Source organism: Branchiostoma lanceolatum, chromosome 16 (assembly GCF_035083965.1).
Source record: "Branchiostoma lanceolatum isolate klBraLanc5 chromosome 16, klBraLanc5.hap2, whole genome shotgun sequence".
Classification (NCBI taxonomy): Eukaryota; Metazoa; Chordata; class Leptocardii; order Amphioxiformes; family Branchiostomatidae; genus Branchiostoma; species Branchiostoma lanceolatum.
Window position 1 is genome coordinate 7062204 of NC_089737.1, and position 21001 is coordinate 7083204.

The following is a 21001-nucleotide window of genomic DNA, read 5'->3' on the forward strand; positions in this document are numbered from 1 at the left end:
CTGTTTAATTCTGTGCACAGATGTCCGTGAATTAGGACTCTTAAGTTGAAGTGATATTTTCTACTTTGGGAAAATACATTCTACATTAAAAAACGGTGAAGACATATACTGACGCAAAATCATGGCGTTCAAGACGTTATTGAGAAGGTTTCAATAATACCGATTTCAATGTTGCTGTCTTAGGGTACCTAGAAAAATTATGAAACTTGACGAAAAAAGGATAGCTGAGACGTTCTATCTTTCTTAAAGACATTAGCCAGCTGCAGTGACGTTCCCATTTATTTGCAGGTAATACGGTTACCAAAGTGAATGTAATTTTCCGCAAAAAAATGCTTCATAAGCTGTCAAACCAGTTTGTGTCAACAACTCTGAAACTATTACTTCAGCCTTGAACATTTTTGTGTAAAACATGATATACAAATTTTAACAAAGTCAACAGGAAAAACATTTACAAAACATCTGAAATATGAAGGTACCATTGAAGCAATATTGAAACATGAAAATTAAGTCAAAGATTATATGACCGTAATTGGCAGTATCTTGAGGGAAAATATAATATTGTACAAAATCATAAAAAAATCATTCTCACCTACATCACTAATATATGAAAGTATGACAAAAATTAGAATATGACTTTTACTCCTTTTCTTTTTGTGAAACTTATAACAATTGTTACTTAAACGTGATACTTGCTGGATAGTGTAGCATAAAGTTCTACTTACATGTGGCTCCCTGCAGAAATTGGATTATTAAAGATCACATCATCTAAACAACATAGATGTTCACATTCTTATGAATTTTACTGTGTTGCTATGCTCTAGTAGCAAAGTACATGATTGTATATACAAGCCACAAAGTTACCTCAATTACATGTACATATTGCATGAAATGTAGAATTCAAAAAGTATATATATTGCATAAAAGGCAAAGTTCTGACAATTCTTTAAGATCGGCATGTACCTTATAACTCCTTAACTGGATGTACAAGAAATCAAGTTGTAAACTAAAGCATTTTTCCTAAAAAAAAGGTGCAATTATCAAATGAATATAAAATGAGAACAATTTTCTCATTTTTGATAACTTGAATGAAAAAATGGTTGAAGTTTGGTGATGTGCCTATGTTATCTAAAGACCATTTAATCTCTATAGCTGGATATTTATTTTATCAAAATTTGGAGATTACTTGTTTTGAGAGATATGCATCACTCTTCTTCAGTGTCAATAAAATGAACTAGCAGAACGAATCAAAACTAGTACATCAATACTTGTAAGACATCTGCTTATGTTTGTAAAACTCAGTCATAAAACTGTTACAATAGAATTCATTATATGCAGTCACGCACACAAAAATTTCTTTACCATACCAGCTCACATAAGATCATGTTCTTATAACTAACAAATAGCCTGTTGTACCTTGTACATGTATTACAATCACCCATTGCAAGTACAAATCTTAACAAGTTTGAAGTGCTTATATACCTCTGCATCATTACTAAGCTTATTACTTATGTGCAAGATATCTAAGCCCTTTTCTACATGATAAAAGTCAAAATTGCAAGAAACTAAAACTGAAAATTTCATCATATAAAACCACATTATGACATAAAGTATATCAGGCTCGCTACAAAATACAAAACAATGTCATATTGTATTCCAAACTCTGCAGTAAAAAAAACTGCATGCACACACTTTTTAACACCTGCTACATTGATTACAAAAGCTGCGGTCTATTGGTAGCTTTAGGACCAATCGGAGGGAGTATAACATAATCTTACCTTGACCAATCACATTGGTGTCTTCTTGACCAATAGTAAACATTCTTGCATTGAATGGCTTGTAAAAGAAAATATAATTTTATCACAAGGTCACAGCCAAAATGGGTGCAAACCAATCAGAAAGGAATGTCTTCTTCAGTCTACCAATCAGATTTGTTCTTACCTATCATCTTATAATATGTACAGTTGATTACTTAATATTGCAAATTGTGTTTGTGGCTACTACTAGGAATATTCACCAAACAGGGTAGCAATTGTGTCCAAAATTACAGAGAAGTAACCAATTGGCAGGTTTAGCTATTTTCTTCAATAATCTAGAGCGTTCTAGATCTCTCACATACTTGAAAATATGTGCATTCACAAACATACACATACATGCTGCTACTGTTTGTGAATATTAAAGATGTTGTGCTAAAAACAATTGCATTGGAAAAGAAAAAATCTTAAAACCTTCAATGACCTGAAAAGCTTCTGAAATCAGTCTGTTTTCAAGCAATTCTATTCTATACCAGCTACAGGATATTCTGTACTACCTGGAATGGTTAAAACTAGCCAATACAACATTACACATAGCCAGTCATGTTTATAGTCCTTATAGTCATAATCTTAAGTAAAAATAGCTAACTACTGAAAGTTGCCCATTGAATATAATGTTGGGTAATATTTACAATGAAACATTTGCAGTCGGTAAAATGTTGTAACAACGGTTGTTAACTTGCAAGTTCATTTTGTTGTTGTTAGAATTCAGAATTACTAAGTAAGATTTAGACAGCGATTTCAAACACGATGGGAAAGTTTCTGGACTTGCTCAAATTTTCGACATCACATCACCAATGAGCAATACACAGCTTCTATGACATCTCTTTATGCAGATAAAACATGTGACAGAGGATCAAAAGATGTAGAAAGTGACGTGTCATAGAAGTGGTGGATTGCTTGACAAAGGCTGTCACTGTTCTGTCAGAAATTTTGGTAAGTCCCAAACCTTCTTCATTGCGTTAGAAATCACATTTGAGAAAATCTTGACTGCAGAACAACTGTTACAGTTGTTGTAGTGTGTGCTGTGGACAACCATCATGAACAAGTGCCATGCTTCTACTTATAACTAACTGCTGACTTTGCTATTCGGCCACCCCGGCATGGTATGTTCGGATGATGTCCTTGATTTTCGAGCGACACATGGGGCAGTTGGCCTGGGCGTCCAGCACGGCCTGCCCACACTCGAAACACATGCACATGTGTCCGCAGTCGTACACGACTGAATCCACCTTCTTGTCCATGCAGATCAGACAGAGAACGCGGTCTGCGGACTTGGGCGGCTTGTCGGTTGCCGCAGGGTCTGCCGCCTGTTGTGGGGCAGAACTGGCTGAGGTGGGAGCTGTTCCTACAAAGGAACAAGTTTGGCAAAGATAAGATAGATATACCTCATCCAGGGCTGTCTCAAGGACCTGTTCTTTAGCTAGGTGGGACAGACAAAAATTCCACCCCATCCGTCCCAAAAATCTGAACTTCATTTTTGTAAGCATAAGATGACAGATTTAACAATGAAAATTAACAACGTGGGCCTCCAAGCAATAATGAGTTGGACAGAAAAAAAGTGAAAGCTGGAGACAGTCCTGACAATTGAAGAAGAAAAAAGCCTTGACTCAGAAAACTAGGAGAACTAACAACTAGTAGCAGAAAACATCTTGTGTTCAGATCTAGCATAATGGCAAAACTGTTTTAAGTTGGAGCTGTACCTGAAGTTCAGAAAAGATTTTCCAGATAGAAATATTCAATCTAAGACACAAGGAGCTGTAATGGAAAACCTGATGAAAATAGCAGTATCTAGTAGGTAAAGGAGAGGACACAAGGAAAAAATAACATCTATGATATTATCTGTTTGCAAAAAAAATTTCTCCTTCAAACTAGGACATGAGATTTCTTTCGAGACTGAAGAAAAAATCCACTGAACCACAAATCAGGATAGGATGAATGTGTCAATTTCGCTGACAAAGACTAACATAACTGTATCAAAGCCTTGTTAATCTTCCATCTGAAAATCAAACTAGCATTACTGTTACTTGAAAGTTCATCTGTGTTGGTAGAAGTCATTCTGAATGGAGTTTAAACTGTAAAAGCCAACACAATAAATTGGACTTACCCAAATTTTTGACTGAACAGCTACAGTCTTTTTCAAGGAATGAACCAGCCACTGCTTCTGTGATGTCACTATGCAGATGAGACACGTGACTCGGTGAGCAGTGGATCATATGTTGCAGAAAGTCTATGGCGCCTCCCGTCTCTGTTGAGGGATGGTTGTAATGCCCAAACAGAGACGGGGGGCGCCATAGACTTTCTGCAACATATGATCCACTGCTCACCGAGTCACGTGTCTCATCTGCATAGTGACGTCACAGAAGCAGTGGCTGGTTCATTCCTTGAAAAAGACTGTAGCTGTTCAGTCAAAAATTTGGGTAAGTCCAATTTATTGTGTTGGCTTTTACAGTTTAAACTCCATTCAGCATTACTGTTAGTTTAAGCTCTCACCTGATGTGGTACCTGCTGAGACAACGGGGTTGTCGGCCCCTGACGCGTCGGCGAGGGCGTAGACAGGAGGCTCCTCCCCAAACACAATCCTCATGACTTGGATCAGACTGAACAAGTCACTGTTTGCCTGAAATAGCAACAAAAAGTATACCAACTATGGACAGGCACCAACAGAAGCATATAAACACACCAAAAACTAGCAATCCTTGTAGTATGAAGTCCTTTGCCACTTCAAGCCTCAATGCACTAATCTCCAAGGAAATCTAAACGTGGCAAAGACCGTTTCCAACTGGCAAAAGGAGTTTTCATAGCCACCTGTTTCTGTTGCATGTCTTCAAATTTTGATTATATAGCAGCTGCTGCAGGTTGAACAAAATTAACTGTCAGTGTGTTTTTCTTTAATAAGAACTGTCCATGGTTCTGAAATAGTAGCTATTATTATGCTGTTTTTGTTTTCTTTTATCCTACTATTAATCTGCAGGTCCTGATGGGTTATGAATATTTAGATATGTAGGGATGTGGCTTGATTTATGTTAAGATGTCTGCGGATTCAACAAAATTTGGTAATAAAAAGTAAATATTTGTCAGTGTCGTGAAAACTGATATGGAATTCTATGAAATATATGCCTGTAGACACTGTAATTTGGTGGCTGTGAAAACTCCATTTTCCAGTTGGATACAGTCTTTGCCACTGTTAGATTTGCTAGGTAATTATGAATACACCAAATGCTAAGACTATAACGCTATAAGAAACAAGCTCTGAATGGGTATCCCTAATGAACTGACTTGAACTGGATGGTTATAGCCATGAGGGAATTGGGTGCCAAATGGCTACTTCAGTGTGCTAAAGATTAAACAGTGAATCAAAAGGTCTTCGTCCTACAAGGTCTTCTACAAAGTTGCACACAGAATAACAAGTTTTCTCAGACTGTAGCTAGTTATAAGATAACCCTTGATTCTTAGGTTAAGTAATCAGGACAAAAGATACAAAAACTGGAAGTTTTGCTGCAGTACAAAGGTCACATACCGGGGGGCCAAAATCTACCTTTACCTTCCAAAGACCTACCCACATACCTAATATTGTAATCCATTCAGAGGTTATTGAGTTATGCTGACTACAAAATCCGGATCCACACACACAGACACGCCAAAAACTATACCTCCATTTTTCATGTAGGTAACAAAACGATTTTTGAAGAACTCACATCTTTCCAGTCGTCCAGGTACGGTAACTGCAGCTTCCCGTTTGCGTTGACGTGCTTACACCTGTCGTTGATTCTCATGTTGGTGGTCGGTACGACGTAACAGACGGGCGCAGCGTTGGGGTGGTCCTCAAACAGCCAGACTTTGAGGGGAATGTTGTAGGTTCCCTCCTTGTAGATGACAGGTACTGTACCCTTCAGGCACAGCAGCTCTCTCTTGGAAGCCCCAGGAGTACCTAATGAAGAAACAATTTGAATAAAATGTTATATAACAATCACTGTCATCTTGTCACTGAGCAGTTCATCTTCTATCGTATTTAAGGTACAAAATTGATACATGGACCAGGTTCTTTGCTCTAGAGAACTTTGATTATGCCTAAATCCTGATTCAATTCGCAGTTTGTGGCGACTGGTTTTCAGTCTAGTGATGGCAGTTCTAGAATCTAGAGTCTTACATTAAATTTTGCAATTTTTAGGTATTGTGCTTCATTGTAAGTAGATTTAAGTAGTCTGCATAAGGCTGGCCATGGGGAACCCTGTACTTCTGCATAACTCTGTAACCAATAGGAAATTGGGTGCCAAACACCTTCTTCAGTGTGCTAATGGTTAAGCAACTTACTGAATACATCCACGTGGACTTTTAGGTCCTTGAAGTTGGTGACGGCATTCCTGACGTCCAGCTGTGTGATCTGCCTGTTGCGGTACACCTTGTCGGTCAGAATTCTCTCGATCTCCGCGGGAAGGTACGACCCTGGCGGGCACGCGCTTCTCATGAAAACAGGAGGCTCCTCGGAGAACACCCGTCTCATGTGTTGGATCAGAACAATCAGATCCGAGTCCTGGAAAATATGGCAAGAAAATCAGATGAAAGGGAGGCAGCTAAACTGATGCCAGGTTGGTATTTGGAATCACTATGATGTTGTTTGGTAAATAAACACTTAGAAAATCAAAATTTCATATACTGTTAAAAAATACAGCTGTTAAACTCTACATTATCTGTCCTTTCAATAATAAGTATTAGGCTATTCAGCAAAGTTAGATATTAATTTTCTAATTCAGCTAGGATCTATGATTAAATAAATGATTTTGTAAGGGCTCCCTTGGAAATCAGTTACTCAGTTAACTGAAAGGACTTATCCTTAAGATTTATAAATAAAAATGAATAGATAAACATATAAAAATTTGAAAGATTGATCTGATGAATAAAATTAAAATGACTCCAGTACATTAAACATGCTATATTTTACTCTTCCTCCAATCATTCTAGTTGTGGTCCATACAAGGAGGTTAAAATAACCTCCTTGTTCCATGCCATTGAGAAAAGTGGGAGATCACAAATTCAATTCTAAAACAGTATCTATATATATATATATAAGAAGCATTTGAACAAGGAGCTGGTTAAAGAGGCAGAAAGGTGAGCACAAGTGGAAAGACTACATGTGCACAGCGTAGTCAGTGATTGGTGGTTGCTAGGAGACAACAACCTGCATTTGTCTCAGTAGGTGCAGTTTTAAACAATTCTGCTAGGTGGCAGAGCTGCAATGAGATGATAGGCAAGCAAAACCTGTATCCTTTTTATTGAATTTAAAGACTTCACAAAGCAACTCTTTGGCATATATGGATTTTACATTTTTAGCATCATTGTTGGCCGATTGCACTGTATGTGGTTAGATCACATGCTGTTATCAATAATGTTAATAATCAAAATTATTATGATTAGTCATTTTCCATTTTATTCTTACATTTCCTGTACGAGAGGGGCTGCTCCGAGCAGCCGGCACACCAGAGGCGCTGCTAGACCGCTGAACTGCCTAAAAATATGTAAGAAACAAACAAAAACTTCAAAACAACAGCAAAATGAAAACAAAAAAGCATGGGCAACAAAAAATGAATCATACAATCATGTACCAGGAAACATAATTTTTGAAGCAAGTGGTTTAAAATCAAAATCAAAAATATTTTCAAGAGACATTTTCAATTTTTTTTTCCAATCTCTGCATTTGAATTATATCACACGCTATCATTACTAAAATTATCAAAACAATTATGATTATTCATTTTCCTTTTTTTTTCTTACATTTCCTGAACGTGAGGGGTTGGTGCGTGCAGGTGGTATGCAAGAGGCGCTGCTTGACCGATGAAGCGCCTAAAACATCGGAAATAAACAGAAAACTGAACACAAACAGCAAACATCAAAACGAAAGGAACAAGCAGCAAAACCGCATGGCAGATGGGTTCTGTTCTGGTGCTATTGGACTCTGGATTCTATATATATACTAGGGCTGCATATCTTACCTAAACAGAACATAAGGTACAGGTACCACAGCACTGCATTAATGCTAGATATGCCCAGCTAATTAGTGTAGTGCGGAATTAATGCTACATTAGACAACAGTTTGGCAAGGGCCTTATAGGTCTTTCAATACCTGAAGACTGCAAGGCAGTGCGACCCACTCATCCTATCTGTCAATGTATGAGTGTGCATATTGGTAATGTCAAATGCCTGAGTGTGTTTGTACCATGCTAGAGACAGACTTCCAAGTTGTAGAGAGCTGTAAGGTGAACAAAAACAACTTGTGATGTGTTAAGAGACAGATCTTTAAGTTGTGGTAAGCTGCAACAAAGTGACCACCAGAAACAGTCGGAGATGTGAGCCAGTATAGGAAGACTGAAGAGTTGCAGTTTGACAGCCTGTGTGACTGTGTGGGTACCTGTAGACAGGCTGTGGTACAGGTGTGACGTTTCCACAGTGCCAGGGAGACCCTGGCAGTGGAGTCATACTGGTTGGGTCCCTGCTGTTGTGGATGCATGTTAGGTAACACATGTATGGTCAGCCCTTTAGCTGCAGGCGCTAGGAACAATGCTTTTGCCTATATACTAAGCTAAGCAATACCAATACAAATGCCAATACTGACAGTCTACGCTTTAGCAGATGATTGTATTTTATGTTTTTAGCTCTTATTTTCCAACCACATGTTTTTCTATTCTTTATTACTGACTTTCACTTTGTCAAGTTTCAGTCACTTGTAATTATTTCACGACATTTTAACATATACATGTTGTAGGGTTGTTCTATTTGGTTTTCGTGCACATGAAAGTCCAAATTCAGTATTTGTAACTATTACATCAAAACGGTTTTAGTTGGCAATTTTCATTGTACACACAAAAAAATTAACCACTTATAATACCGTAACTACTTTTTCAAAGGTGTATTAGGTACAATCAAACCTGACTTTAGTAACCACCCAGGGGACTTAAAGAAATTGGTCACACTTACTAATAGATAAGATTCTCAGTGCTAGGTTCTATGGGAAAAATAATCTAAGGGACCATCAAAAAGTGGCCACAGTGACCAGGCAAACCTTACACAAAGGTGGTCACTAGTTCAAGTTTGACTGTACTTACGCATACTTATTTACAGTAACTACGTAGTTCTTACATGTGTCCACTCGTGGAGATACGGCATGTACACCCTCCCGTTCATGTCCACGTGTTTGGACTCGTTGATGACCATGTTTCCCGTCGGGCGCACGTAGACCAGCGGGGGGATCTCGGGATGGAACTCCGTCAGCCAAATACACACGGGAATGTTGTAGGTGTTGGCTGAAGGGGAAGAGAAAGAGGGTTATTTTTTGGCAATACCTCAGAGGTGGGGCATTGTTTTTCTGATCTCCAATGACCCTTTATAAAACGTTTAGACATTTGTGTTGGGAATAATATATTGTTATCATCTTGATGATAGAGCTACTGAGTGTATTGCCTGGCTAACCAGTGATCCTTGATTACTTTTCTTGCACTCCACATATATCTGTATACATGTACATTACACGTATACCGACGAACTGTATTATACATGATTTTACTGAATACAGTATGGTGTATTCCGCATCGCCCAAGGTACCAGCCTGACTGGGGATAGGATTGCCCCATGGCCAAAGGCTGAAAGGCTGGGACTGAGGGTGATGCACAATACACAGTGTTTTATTCTATTCATGTCATACCCACCAGAGAAAACACAAATTTCAATCTGAAATGAACCAGAAGTTGAGAAAAGCTTGCAAAGCTTGTTCGAATCAATTGATGGAAGACCGTGCAAATACGACTCAAAGCCTCAGTTGCAATGCCGTGAAATAAAGCTATAGACTGGTCCGGAACACCAGTATTGAACAAAATCCCAGCCAAGGTATGACATAAATGTTTTTATTTACTGGTTTGGCTATGAGAGACATACAATGTACAGCCAGGTCTGTCCAACAAGCCAATGGCTATCACAATAAAAATACAAGAAATACATTGAACATTGTCAGAATGAACTATACCATGCAACAGAAAGGCCAGATATATCAGCCTACAAGGAAAGTAAGAGGAAAAAAAAATTAGGATGGAACGCACACTGTTAGTGAGTGTAAGCTTCATACATGTACACCCGCAGAGTTAGTTTACTTACTTAGAGTTAGACTTATAATAATAAAGACTAGTGTTTAGTGATTATGACAAAACACCACAAGACGCAGCAACTACGTAGAGTGGTCTACAGGAAACTAAGCAAGAGGGTTAGAAGCTTTCCTAAGAGACGAGAGGACAGAAGATAGGAGCTTAGTTTAAAGCGAACCAAACACACCTCCTGATGCCCCTGCCGATGCACTTTGTCCTCGTAGTTCTAGAGGCGACAAAGGCTGAGGTTACACGAGCAAAACACCTTAAAACTTACGCTCAATGGTATGATATGTTATTCTTAGGCACCCAAAACAGCTCTTAGCTAGCTGAGATTAAACTTAAGTAGACAATTTGTCAGAAAACTGGTGGTCAACATGACAGACCCAACAACTTCATTTTTGCTGTTAACAAAGTCAACATAGCAGCTTTTTACCTTTTTTTTAAATATCTGATTCAAATACATTGTACATTCGATGAACATTAAAGTACCTTTTATCTTGACTGGAATAGTTCCACACAGACACAGTAACTCAGTCTGCGATCCGTCGTTGAAAACTGTGAAAAAAGATATGTTCTAGATTAAAATACTGCACGATATCATACGGCCCAGTCATCAATAGAACAACTGTTACAGTTTTGCCGAATACTTCAATAAGATTGCTACATTTTAAGAATCAAGGAGGAACCTAAGATATGTTGGATTGCTCTTCCTAGCTTCTTGCAACTATTGTATAAAACTGTTAGCAATTCGTCATGATATTGATAAAGATATAAGACTTGTTACCTTATTGAAGAACTGTTTAGCAATTTGTCTGTGAGAAGGAGTACATGATAAGTAATGAAAAGTTGTTCATGTTATTCATTTTTTGTAACAGTCTATTAGAATACTTACCGTACGTATCTACCACTGGCTTGAGGTCTTCAAAGTGCTTGAGGGTTGCCATAACCTCCTTCTGGGTCACATCCTTGTGCTTGTACTACAGAAGGAATAGAAACTCCATGTTATTAATCAAAACAGGTATTATATATTTTTCTCCAAATACAGTAGATTCCGCATATCTGTATAGCCCATTTGTCAGCGCAAATTATACGACTCCCCGAACTATACGACTCCCCGAACTAGCGATATTGACGTCCCAAAGGAGGGGGGGGGGGCGAATTGGATCCGATTTTGAGCTAGACACACACTGACACAGACAACACACTCACGATATACACACTGAACTTTATTGTACAAAATTTTAATCAAAGTGCAGTACAGATTACATGTTTCATATTGCAAAACTACACTTGTTAATTTCTTTTTCTGTTTTTCTTTTTCCACAGGTACGAATGCTGTTTCAAAATGTTACATGTGTATCCAAGCCCTATCTCGGTGTATCTACGTAGCTTACTGGGCCGATAAATAAAGTGGTGAAATCAGCACGAAGTTACAGTCATCCGACGGTGTTAGCTTATGTTTCCACCTCTAGTCATATGAACATTACATAATGCAATGGATTTACAGATTATTGTGTACGATTGTCAATAAAGATCAACGATTCGGGAAAGTAAGATGGCGTCAGTGAGACTTAAAACAATTCTTCCGTAAAAAAACCTCAACAACTGTACGAAATGCAATGAATCTCTATCGTCCAGCAGTTGAATGACCTTCACTTTCTCCGCTAAGGTCAAGTCCTTTCTCGTCTTCTTCGGCGTGGCGATTGACATGGTGAAAACTGACGTGACGCACTCGACTATGAACTCAGAAAGAATGAGACAGTAGGCACAGGGAATCCCGTTTTTATTGAGGAAAGGAAAGTTGTCTGCATGAACTCCAAAGAAAGGACATCAAAACACAATTCAGACCGGGTCTTTGACAATCATTAGCCGACATGCGTGTCCCGACTTACCGCCTCTACCGCTCGCGGCGGTGGTGTCTATCTCTTTGAAGTGCCCACTGCCGCCGGAGCCGCTTGCGTGCCGGCACACGCACTGATGTTCAACAGAAACCGACCTTCTTTGTGGCCCTAAACAGACAATTTCATTGATTTTGGCGGTTTAGGGTCTTTATACAAACATTTGATTGTCGATCAGTGCCGACTTTGGTAACTTTTAGCCTATAGTTTTGGGTCATTTTACGATAAAATCGGACACGATTCTATACGATACACCGAACTTTACGATTATGGGCTATACAGATATGCATTGTTTTTTACCATTGAGTGAATGGTAAATGGTTTGGTGTTTTGGAATTCTATACGAATTATACAGAAAAAAGGTATACATATAATTAGTGGTGCGGATCGGTCCGGCCGGACCGGTTCCGGACTTGTAAAACGTTTCGGTCCGAGTCCAAAAAAACCGAAGGGCTGAGAACCGGTTTTTGGACTTGTCAAAATAATTAGCACTTATGTACATATGTACATCCTCTGTTTGATCCTTAACTCTCTAAAACCTTCCATAAATCACGAAGTTTGCGATGGAAAAGCCGCAAACATTTGTTGCTGGCTTCTGATATGGCCGCTATGGCCGCTATTGCCGAAATCAGGAAGTCTCACAACTCCTCGCGAGATCTGGGTGACGTCAAGGGAACCTAGCGATGTGATTGGCTTAGCCATGTCATGCGTTGGGGGACTTCCCCAATGGGCCCAGTGGCGGCCATGTTTGACCTGAGATAGAGAGAAGAAGCTTTGTTTTGCGGCCTTTGCCTGCAGCCCGGGAACATTGCGTGTCACAGGGTACAGGTCAGGTAAACACAATGCCGGCAGTATGTGAGAAAAATGATCCGGTGTGCCGGGGGCGTCAAAATATATTGCAAGGCTCTTGAGACGCCACCAGAAACAACCCGACATGTAGGTCACCACGCTGATTAGAGAGCATACTAGTACTTTTGTTCTGAATATACACGTTGTTCTGACTGCAGACGTGTTTTTGTGTGAATCTTTCCCTAGTTTAGAGAATTTAGGGGGATTAACAATGGTAACAGCATCAGTCACATAATGTGACGGCAATGTTTGGTGCCGGACCGGACCTACAAGTCCGGACCTGAACCGAAACCTCTGGACTCGAGTCCGGACCGGAACCGGAACGTGCGTTTCGATCCGCACCACTACATATAATTGGCATATACTGTAGCAATATTTGGCTTTGATTAAGAAATGAGCCTGCAGTTTGAATGGGAGATGCTAGGAGGCCCTATTTGGATCCTTTAATATACTGTAAAATTTTATGCAGAAATGTTCGAGGGGATTTAATTTCGCGGTGTAAGGATGAAAATGGAGTGTTCCCGGTGGTTTTGACTTCGCGATTGAAACAATAGTAGCGCTACAGTCATACAATGGAGCAGCTTTTCGCTGTGGTTTTAAGTTTGCGGTAAAGAGTTCACTGTGAAAACCACAAACATTTCTGCGTCTACAGACAGTATATTTTCACAGAGAACAAATTAAATGAAAATCTACCACCTTGATAGAAGTAACTAGTAATAGGGGCAGGACCAAGGAGGTTAAAATTTTAACCTCCTTGGCAGGACATAAGGAAGTTCATAATGGTCTCCTGGGATTAATATGGGATCTCCCACAAGTACAAGAGCATCCACTGATCTTAGTGAGTTATGATTACATCATATATGGAAGAAATAAGTGTCCCCATATCTAGGACAATATGGGAAACAGATCTCTGTCCTTCATTTTGCACTGGGGTATTACGGTCAGATGGGAACATCATGAAATAGGAAATAGATATTGAAACATTTGAAAAGGTTCTGTTTTGACCTTCAAAATTCCATCCTTGTTTAACAACAGTATGAATATCAATATTGGCAAGTGTGAATTTTTCTTTAATAAAATCTGCAACAAATCTGCAACAAATTCCTCTAAAAAAATTTCCATCACAAATTTTGTTATTTCTGCGTATCTTAACTTCTTTGATTCTATGTTCTGAAAGAAAAAAATTAACCATCCAACCGTATGTATATTAATCTTGAAATATTAAATGCACAAGGTCATGTGGCTATTTATTATTGGAAAACATCACATGCTAACAAAGGCTTCTGTTACCGTTGGGACAGGGACATGTACACATGGTGACTAAATCAAACCAACATGCCATAATATTCCAAGGCCATTTATTGCCAAGGACACTTGCTACATGTTGCTAATTTGGGAACAAAAACCACAAATTGTAGCATTTCTCTGTATTAATCTCATTACGAAATGTCCCTTTACTTAATAATGGAATTTTCACAAAAATTGAAATTGAAGGCATCACTACATGTAGTTGATGGAAGGAGATGCTACCCCTAGATATTGCAGTTTTAAAAATTGATGAACTCCATACATGCAGTCAGTAGATGAATACCTGGGATTCTCATGAGGTCATTTGAGGTAGAGTTGAAACTGAAAGGTCAAACAATGGTTAAAATGGCACTGGGGAAAGAGAACAAAGGAGAGACGGGATTGTCTTTCCCTTGTCATTGAACTTGACAATATGTCCTGTTAGTTTCAATGGCCAAGTTCATAGGTCAAGAAAAGAATTTGCAATTTGTTACCAAGGAAAATCATTATCAATGGTAAAAACAAATTTGTAGCAAATTATGTGCATTTTGACTTATTCAAGATCAGCTAACTCTGCTTATTATCATATTATAATAAACTTTAAGTAATTCATCTATGATTGATAAAACTCACTACTTTGTCAATGGATCAGTGTAACAGTGTGACAGTTTTTGAATTGAAAATGTTGAACACAATGCTAATCATAACAGAAAATATGTACATGTACTATTACTACAGACCCTTCTTTTTCTTCTAGCACATGAACATGAAAAATTTCCATATTGTACAAACAGGAGGGAAAGGCATGATATCCTGTAGAAATTTCCACAGGAACAGGAATGGAACCCATGACTTCTATATCTAGTACCTTATAAGGTTTGACAGGAACCTAAGATGTTATTGTCATCAGACTTCTGAGGCAAACACCTATCATTCACATTATGACATCATAGTTTAGGGTTATGACTCATCCCTAAAATTATTGAGTCATCCCTAAAATCATTGAATCAAATAAAATTTTGAGTTGACTTTTCAATCAAAGAATTATTTCATACATGTAACGTTACCTTTAAGCAAACAAAAAGATTTTGTATCCCTATAATATACATGTACCTATAAGTATAACCAAGTGTATATGTATATGGTGTGTCATACTATATGTACAGGTTTATTTACAGTACAACAAAATCTATCAATGTTCTGTCCATGTTATTTTTCAGTTCTACTGAGCTTGAATGTCCTTTGAAATCAAAAATATGCCACATTAATTTATATCTCTCCCGGTTAGTAGTGTCAGAATACATAGTTACATATAGAAATCCTGGCGGTTTTGTTTAAATTTCTAGAAAATATCCATTCCCATCACCATGGTCCACCAGCTTTAGGCCCTATAGGTCAAAGGTCACTGAAAGGTCACCATACGATCAGCACATGACCTTGGTGTACTGATGAGAACTACTGGAGTGCTGACCTCGGCACCCCATACGCCCATCTGTCTTATTTCTTCCGCAGAAAATCAATGTACCAAAACCGTGTTTGTAATGGAATCGATCAGCTTTCTCATAAAATATTTTCTGCAATGACCTGATTATAGTACATACCTAAATAGTCTGAGCATGTTGGTTTGAAATCTAAACCATAAATGCTTTATGATGTCTAATTTTTCTAAGGAACACTTAGAAATGCCATACATATACATGTCATTCTATTCATTTTCTTATTTACAATATTTACGTTTTAGTAATGGGTTTTCTAAAGTATGTTTTTTCTTGAGCCGCTGTGATGGGTTCTGAAATTAAAGCCGCCATGTTTACAGTGACGTCATTGGTCATAACTAAGTGCCAAGAAGGTTAATATGTTTTTGGGTCTGTGTGTATGTGTGTACGACTTTTCATATGTTTGTCTGTTTGTATGCTTGTGCATGTATCTTTATCTTTGCTTGTATGTTAGAAGGTATTGGCAAAATGAATGTAGATTATGGGCCCCCTAGCAGCTTTCCATCTTTTTGCAGCAGGACATGTGTTCTGGACATGCTGTGGTCATGATTTTTTTAAAGAAGTGGCACAGGTTTCGGCACACTAGCAGCTTTTGTTTGGAACAGCATGGACAAATTTATACATGTTAACTTCATTGTTTGATTTTGTCATCACACAATGCTTTTGTCGTAATGTTTAAGGCTCCCAAAAGTACTTTTCCCCAGGTGATATTATCTCGACATGCTTCTTAAGAAAAGAGCAATCAATGCTATCTACAGTAGTGATTCAGCACCAATTACTGCTAAATGTGTTTTAATCCTGCTGCGAATTGGAAAACGCAAATTGCTTTTTTATGGTCCAGTGTTTTCCATGTGGTATTGATCTTAATGTTTGATGTGACTGCGATAAACCTTAGGAGTAAGTAGGTTACTTAATTATGTTTTTTTTCACATTGTTTAACTTGTACAGTATATAATACGGTATAGATTACGTACATATTAACACTTTAATGACCCAACGTAAGATGGGTCTTCATACTGAATTTAAGGACTATTCATACCAGGGCTATCTCCAGGTTAAAATCTTTTTCGTCCCACTCATTGTTTGGGAGCCGATGTGTTGTATATTTTCGTTGTTAAATTTATCATTTTAAGCTTACAAAGATACATTTTCATCAATTTCATGTGATAGAGATTTTGGGACAGAAAAGGTAAAATTTTTTCCATCCTAAGGCCACACCAATTTAATTTCTTGGTTAACGGATTTTTTGACAAAATGCTAAATTCCGAAATCAACATGAAAGCAGAATCTCAGAGGAAAGTTTGTACTTTGGTGTACACCGTTTCAGGGTGTAAATAAGGTCAGGTGCAAGTTTTTACCCCGGCCTTCTGTTTTCCTTAATTTTTTGTGTGCTAAAATCTAAAAAAAAAACATCTGTTAACCAAGAAATTAAATTTGTGTGACCTAACAAGCAAATTTCCTTCCCAGGACGGAGGGACGGGTCCTGGAGACAGCCTTAATTCAAACCCTTAGCAACTAATTAAGGGTTAATGACCCGCCCCAAGGTGTATATGGTGTCATAACGCCTGACCATGTACATGTGCTATAACCACCGAATAAAACCATCGAGTGAGCGAAGCGAACGAGGTGGTTTTATGAGGTGGTTATAGCACATGACCAGGCGTTATGACACCATATACACCGAGGAACAGGCGGGTCATTAACATTATTATCACATAGCCTATCCAAACTGACCCATATAAGAGAGAAAAATTTCTGTATAATACATAGATTCTTTATTTAATACTATACATGTAAAATCAATCCATTGTACATATGATCTTCATATAATCCAATGTAAACAAGCGGTGACTTGTCTTCGAGCCCACATGGTTATAAATTGACAGGTTGTTAGACGCCTAGGTGTGGTAAGAATCGTACATGTTTACCTCCCCTTTGCCGCAAGTTGTAGTTTCCCCGGATAATTATTACTCAAGCCGGAAAAAATCCCACAGAAGCGTACACATATCGAGCCGAGATCATTGTAGGTACAAACCTGTAAGAATTTGGGCGATTTTGACCGTAATTCTTTCGATGCCAACACATCAGTTTCGGGAAGTTACGTGTTCGTGACTTGGGCCATGGGGAGGGGGGCGTTTGTTTTGAACAAGACGACATCACTTTGCCAGTAATATTTTTAATTTTCGTCAGGTAAAACCCCTCAGAAACGTGAACATACCGGTCTGGGGTCCTCTTGGGTAGAAACGTAGGAGGTTTCATGGGCGATTTCTTTGTCTGTCATGATTTGCTACTTCGGGAAATACAATGTGATGAGTGGGGAGGGGACTCTGGCCGTGTGCCCGCTGCTTCTTGTTGGTCACACTCATCAGCTTCCTTGCCCCTCAACTGCTGATGAAGTATGTTCCTGGGCGTCTTCCCTAACTTCCCATGACCCGAAAACTGACTCTAAGTCGGCGTCTGACAGTTCCTCGACGAAAAACTGTGGTACTCTTATGGCGGACGTTCGAACGCGTTCTGCGAACGATCGCCTGATCTGGGCCGGTTCCACTTTGACGGCGGGGGTGTGAAAAATATTGTTTTTAGTCCTTCCGTTTGAATTTTACTTGAATTGAATTTGTTTCCTTTTTTCGTGAATTCTTCATGTATTCTCAGGACATTTGGGGGAATTTTAAGACAATTAAGATATTTTAAACAAGGTTAAGAAAAAGATTCATCAAAAAGATACCCCCATCTACAAAATGCAACGGTTTTGTTATGTCATGACGTCAATAAGTGGTGTGTTATGGCGTGATAACAGACCACTTATTGTGGGCAATGGAGGCTTCTGATTGGTCGACACCATCTGGCCATGTGATAATTGTACATGCCTCACAATTCAGCCCCCGGCTGCAAAGAGAACGTAGTCTGTCCACCCTATAACCTGCCCTATAACAAAACCAGGTTGCGACCTTTGGGTAACTCCACCACACACACACCTGTACAACATCTATTAAGTAAGACTTAGATTTAATTTATATTATAGCAACAATCTGTTCACCAGAAAAAAATTGTATTTCCAGTATCAAACCTAGTACAAGTGACCATCTCTACATAAGGACCACCTGGCCAATGTGACCACTAATTTTTCCCATTGACATAGAAAAGATATAGATTTTCTTCATTTTCTTGGTCCATTTGAGTGGTCTTCTTTGGCAGTTTTGTCTATTAGTATTAGAGTTTAGACTAGCATAAATATGAATCTATAATCAGGATTTAAAAAATAATAATTTCTTTTGTTTGCGGCTGTCTGCAATATTACTAGTACAGGATTTTCTACAATCTCAAAGATATTTTTCCGCAAATTGCATGTGGCCATTTTGAGCCCTGCGAGTTAAAACAAAACTGTGTATATATTTTGTGTGACCTGTGTCAATGGTTGCTACATGTCCAGATGTGCCCTGTGTGCTGTGTTAGTGTACAAAGTGCAGCAGGGATGAAAGGTGCTGGTATGTGTTGATCTGGTTGTTTTAGCAGATCTACTGTAACCCATTTTAAAGAAATTTCAGTGAATGTCAGATGTGTAAAGGTTAGGTGTGACCGTTTATTTGATGTGATATAACCAGCTGCTGCCTGGATGAACCTGTGAAGCTGGTACGTTACGCAGAAGAACAGTTATATCGTTCATAGATACAGATCAGATACAGAACCTGCCACTGTACCAGTAATACAATTGTGGTGAACATTGTGCACTTGGAGAAGAAGAAAAAGAGAAAATTGTGAGCTGAAATATACATCATTGCTCAGACTCAGAGTGGGTATTGTTATTTAGAATAACACTTCAAAACACAATGATCTTCAATTATAGCGTAGTCTGTGAAAAAGCCTCATTGTCATTGTCACAATGGACACTGTCAAATGACTCGAGCCCTGTAAAGACCCCCCTGAAGATCATTCCTTGTTTATATGCTTTATCTATTTCTCTTTATTTACATTGAGGTGTAAATGTGCTTGTAGTCCTATCAATGTGTATTTAAGTCATTGTATGACAATTTTCATTCCATTTAAAAGAACAAAATTGGCCACCAATACAAATTAGATCATTCAAATCTTTAAATAAAAAAGAGAGCCCGACAAAGGCACATTTACACCAATCTGAACTGTCTAATGTACCCTAATTGGATCATGGATGTTGCACAGAAGAACTTTATTGCTTTTACGACTTGTAACGTAATCTTATCACCTCATCAGTAAAGATGTTGTCTGGAAATTGACGTGAAGCTGCCACAAACAAAAGACACTGTTTTAGAGAGGAAGATTTTTTGGAACAAAAGACAAATCGGTTTTCTTCTCCAAAAATACATATGGATTCATATAGTTCAAAGTATAATAATTTGTGTTTGAAAACCTTATAATAATTCCTCATAGTCTGCTTGCCAAGATCCTCATATCTTAACAGGTTGCATAACATCTTATATCTTGCAAGATGCACTAGAATTATATCATTAAGAGGTAAATCAAGAGCACCATTTCTGTGAATATCTAGACTAGAATCTTTTTGGACACCCTTAAAATATTGCATGACCTGTAAACATTGAATGTGTAAATGATAATTACATAATTCTTCGGGGTTTTCCAATGTATAACAATACCTTGAACATTGTAGCTACATGTAGGGCCTAATATACAATCTTAAGGAAGCTTAAATCTTGAAAATTAAGAAAATAGGAGAATTAACCTACCTTTGCGAGAGCTTTTTTAAGGAATTGCTTTAACTTGGGGGTGGCCATCTTGAATTTCCGCCGTCTGGTTTTTCCAGTGTTCAAACCGTCTGTGCTTCGAACCGAGCCGCTTTTCACGTTGTCAACTGAGCGATGTCATCAAACAAGCGGGAAGATATCATCAGAGGAGCATAGATCTGCGCTAATCACCCATTCTGGGCGAGATTCCAACTCCCGATATTTGGTTAAATGAAGCAAAACACAGCTGCGAAATCGAGTTTACATATATCCGGCGGATGACAACGTAACACACTGTCGCACACACACACCAAAATTTCGTCGTTTCCACCGCCTCTAGACAAAATATCCCTTTGGAAACGCGATTTATGGAATGTGCTGTGTCCTCGGTGACCTTGACGGTTGCCTTGAGCGTCCTTTTCGTGGTAATTTCGGTGGAAAGTTGATGAATAAATGTGTAGAGTTGTCAGAAAATAACCCAGTCTCAGGACAGGAGCAGAGAAAACCCGGAAGTGACCCCATCATGCTCAGCTGAATCAGGACCAGTCTCAAAGTTTCAATATTTTGTCTGAAAAAATAAAACTCTATTAATTTTCCTTTGAATTTCACCAACATCAACTTTTAGTGCTGAAATTCATAAATCTCAAGAAATATATACAAAATATTGAAATACTGCACACTTTTTACTAAGTAAATGTTAGAAATATCAGACTACTTTTTGCGAGTAACATGTACTGTGCAACGATCCCGCAAATGTTGACCAATCAGAACACAGGAAGTTGCGCCCGTGGCGGGAACCACCTGTCCATTTCA

General features: G+C 38.5%; 1 protein-coding gene across 4 annotated transcripts; it reads right to left on the reverse strand.

Annotated features, from left to right (window-relative positions):
- Window positions 1-239: 239 nt before the first annotated feature.
- On the reverse strand, window positions 240-20714 carry LOC136421576 (uncharacterized). Of its 4 annotated transcripts, XM_066409001.1 has the most exons (11): window positions 20192-20714; window positions 10836-10920; window positions 10433-10498; window positions 10128-10166; window positions 8946-9109; window positions 7584-7652; window positions 7249-7317; window positions 6126-6345; window positions 5510-5742; window positions 4305-4431; window positions 240-3159 (listed from the first exon to the last, which is right to left on the reverse strand). In XM_066409001.1, exons 1-11 carry the CDS (start codon window positions 20237-20239, stop codon window positions 2897-2899), a joined length of 1383 nt encoding a protein of 460 aa, XP_066265098.1. In that variant the 5' UTR covers window positions 20240-20714; the 3' UTR covers window positions 240-2896. The 4 variants fall into 4 exon arrangements, with proteins under 4 accessions (XP_066265098.1, XP_066265099.1, XP_066265100.1 ...); XM_066409002.1 differs by lacking the exon at window positions 10128-10166; XM_066409003.1 differs by lacking the exon at window positions 7584-7652.
- Window positions 20715-21001: the final 287 nt, after the last annotated feature.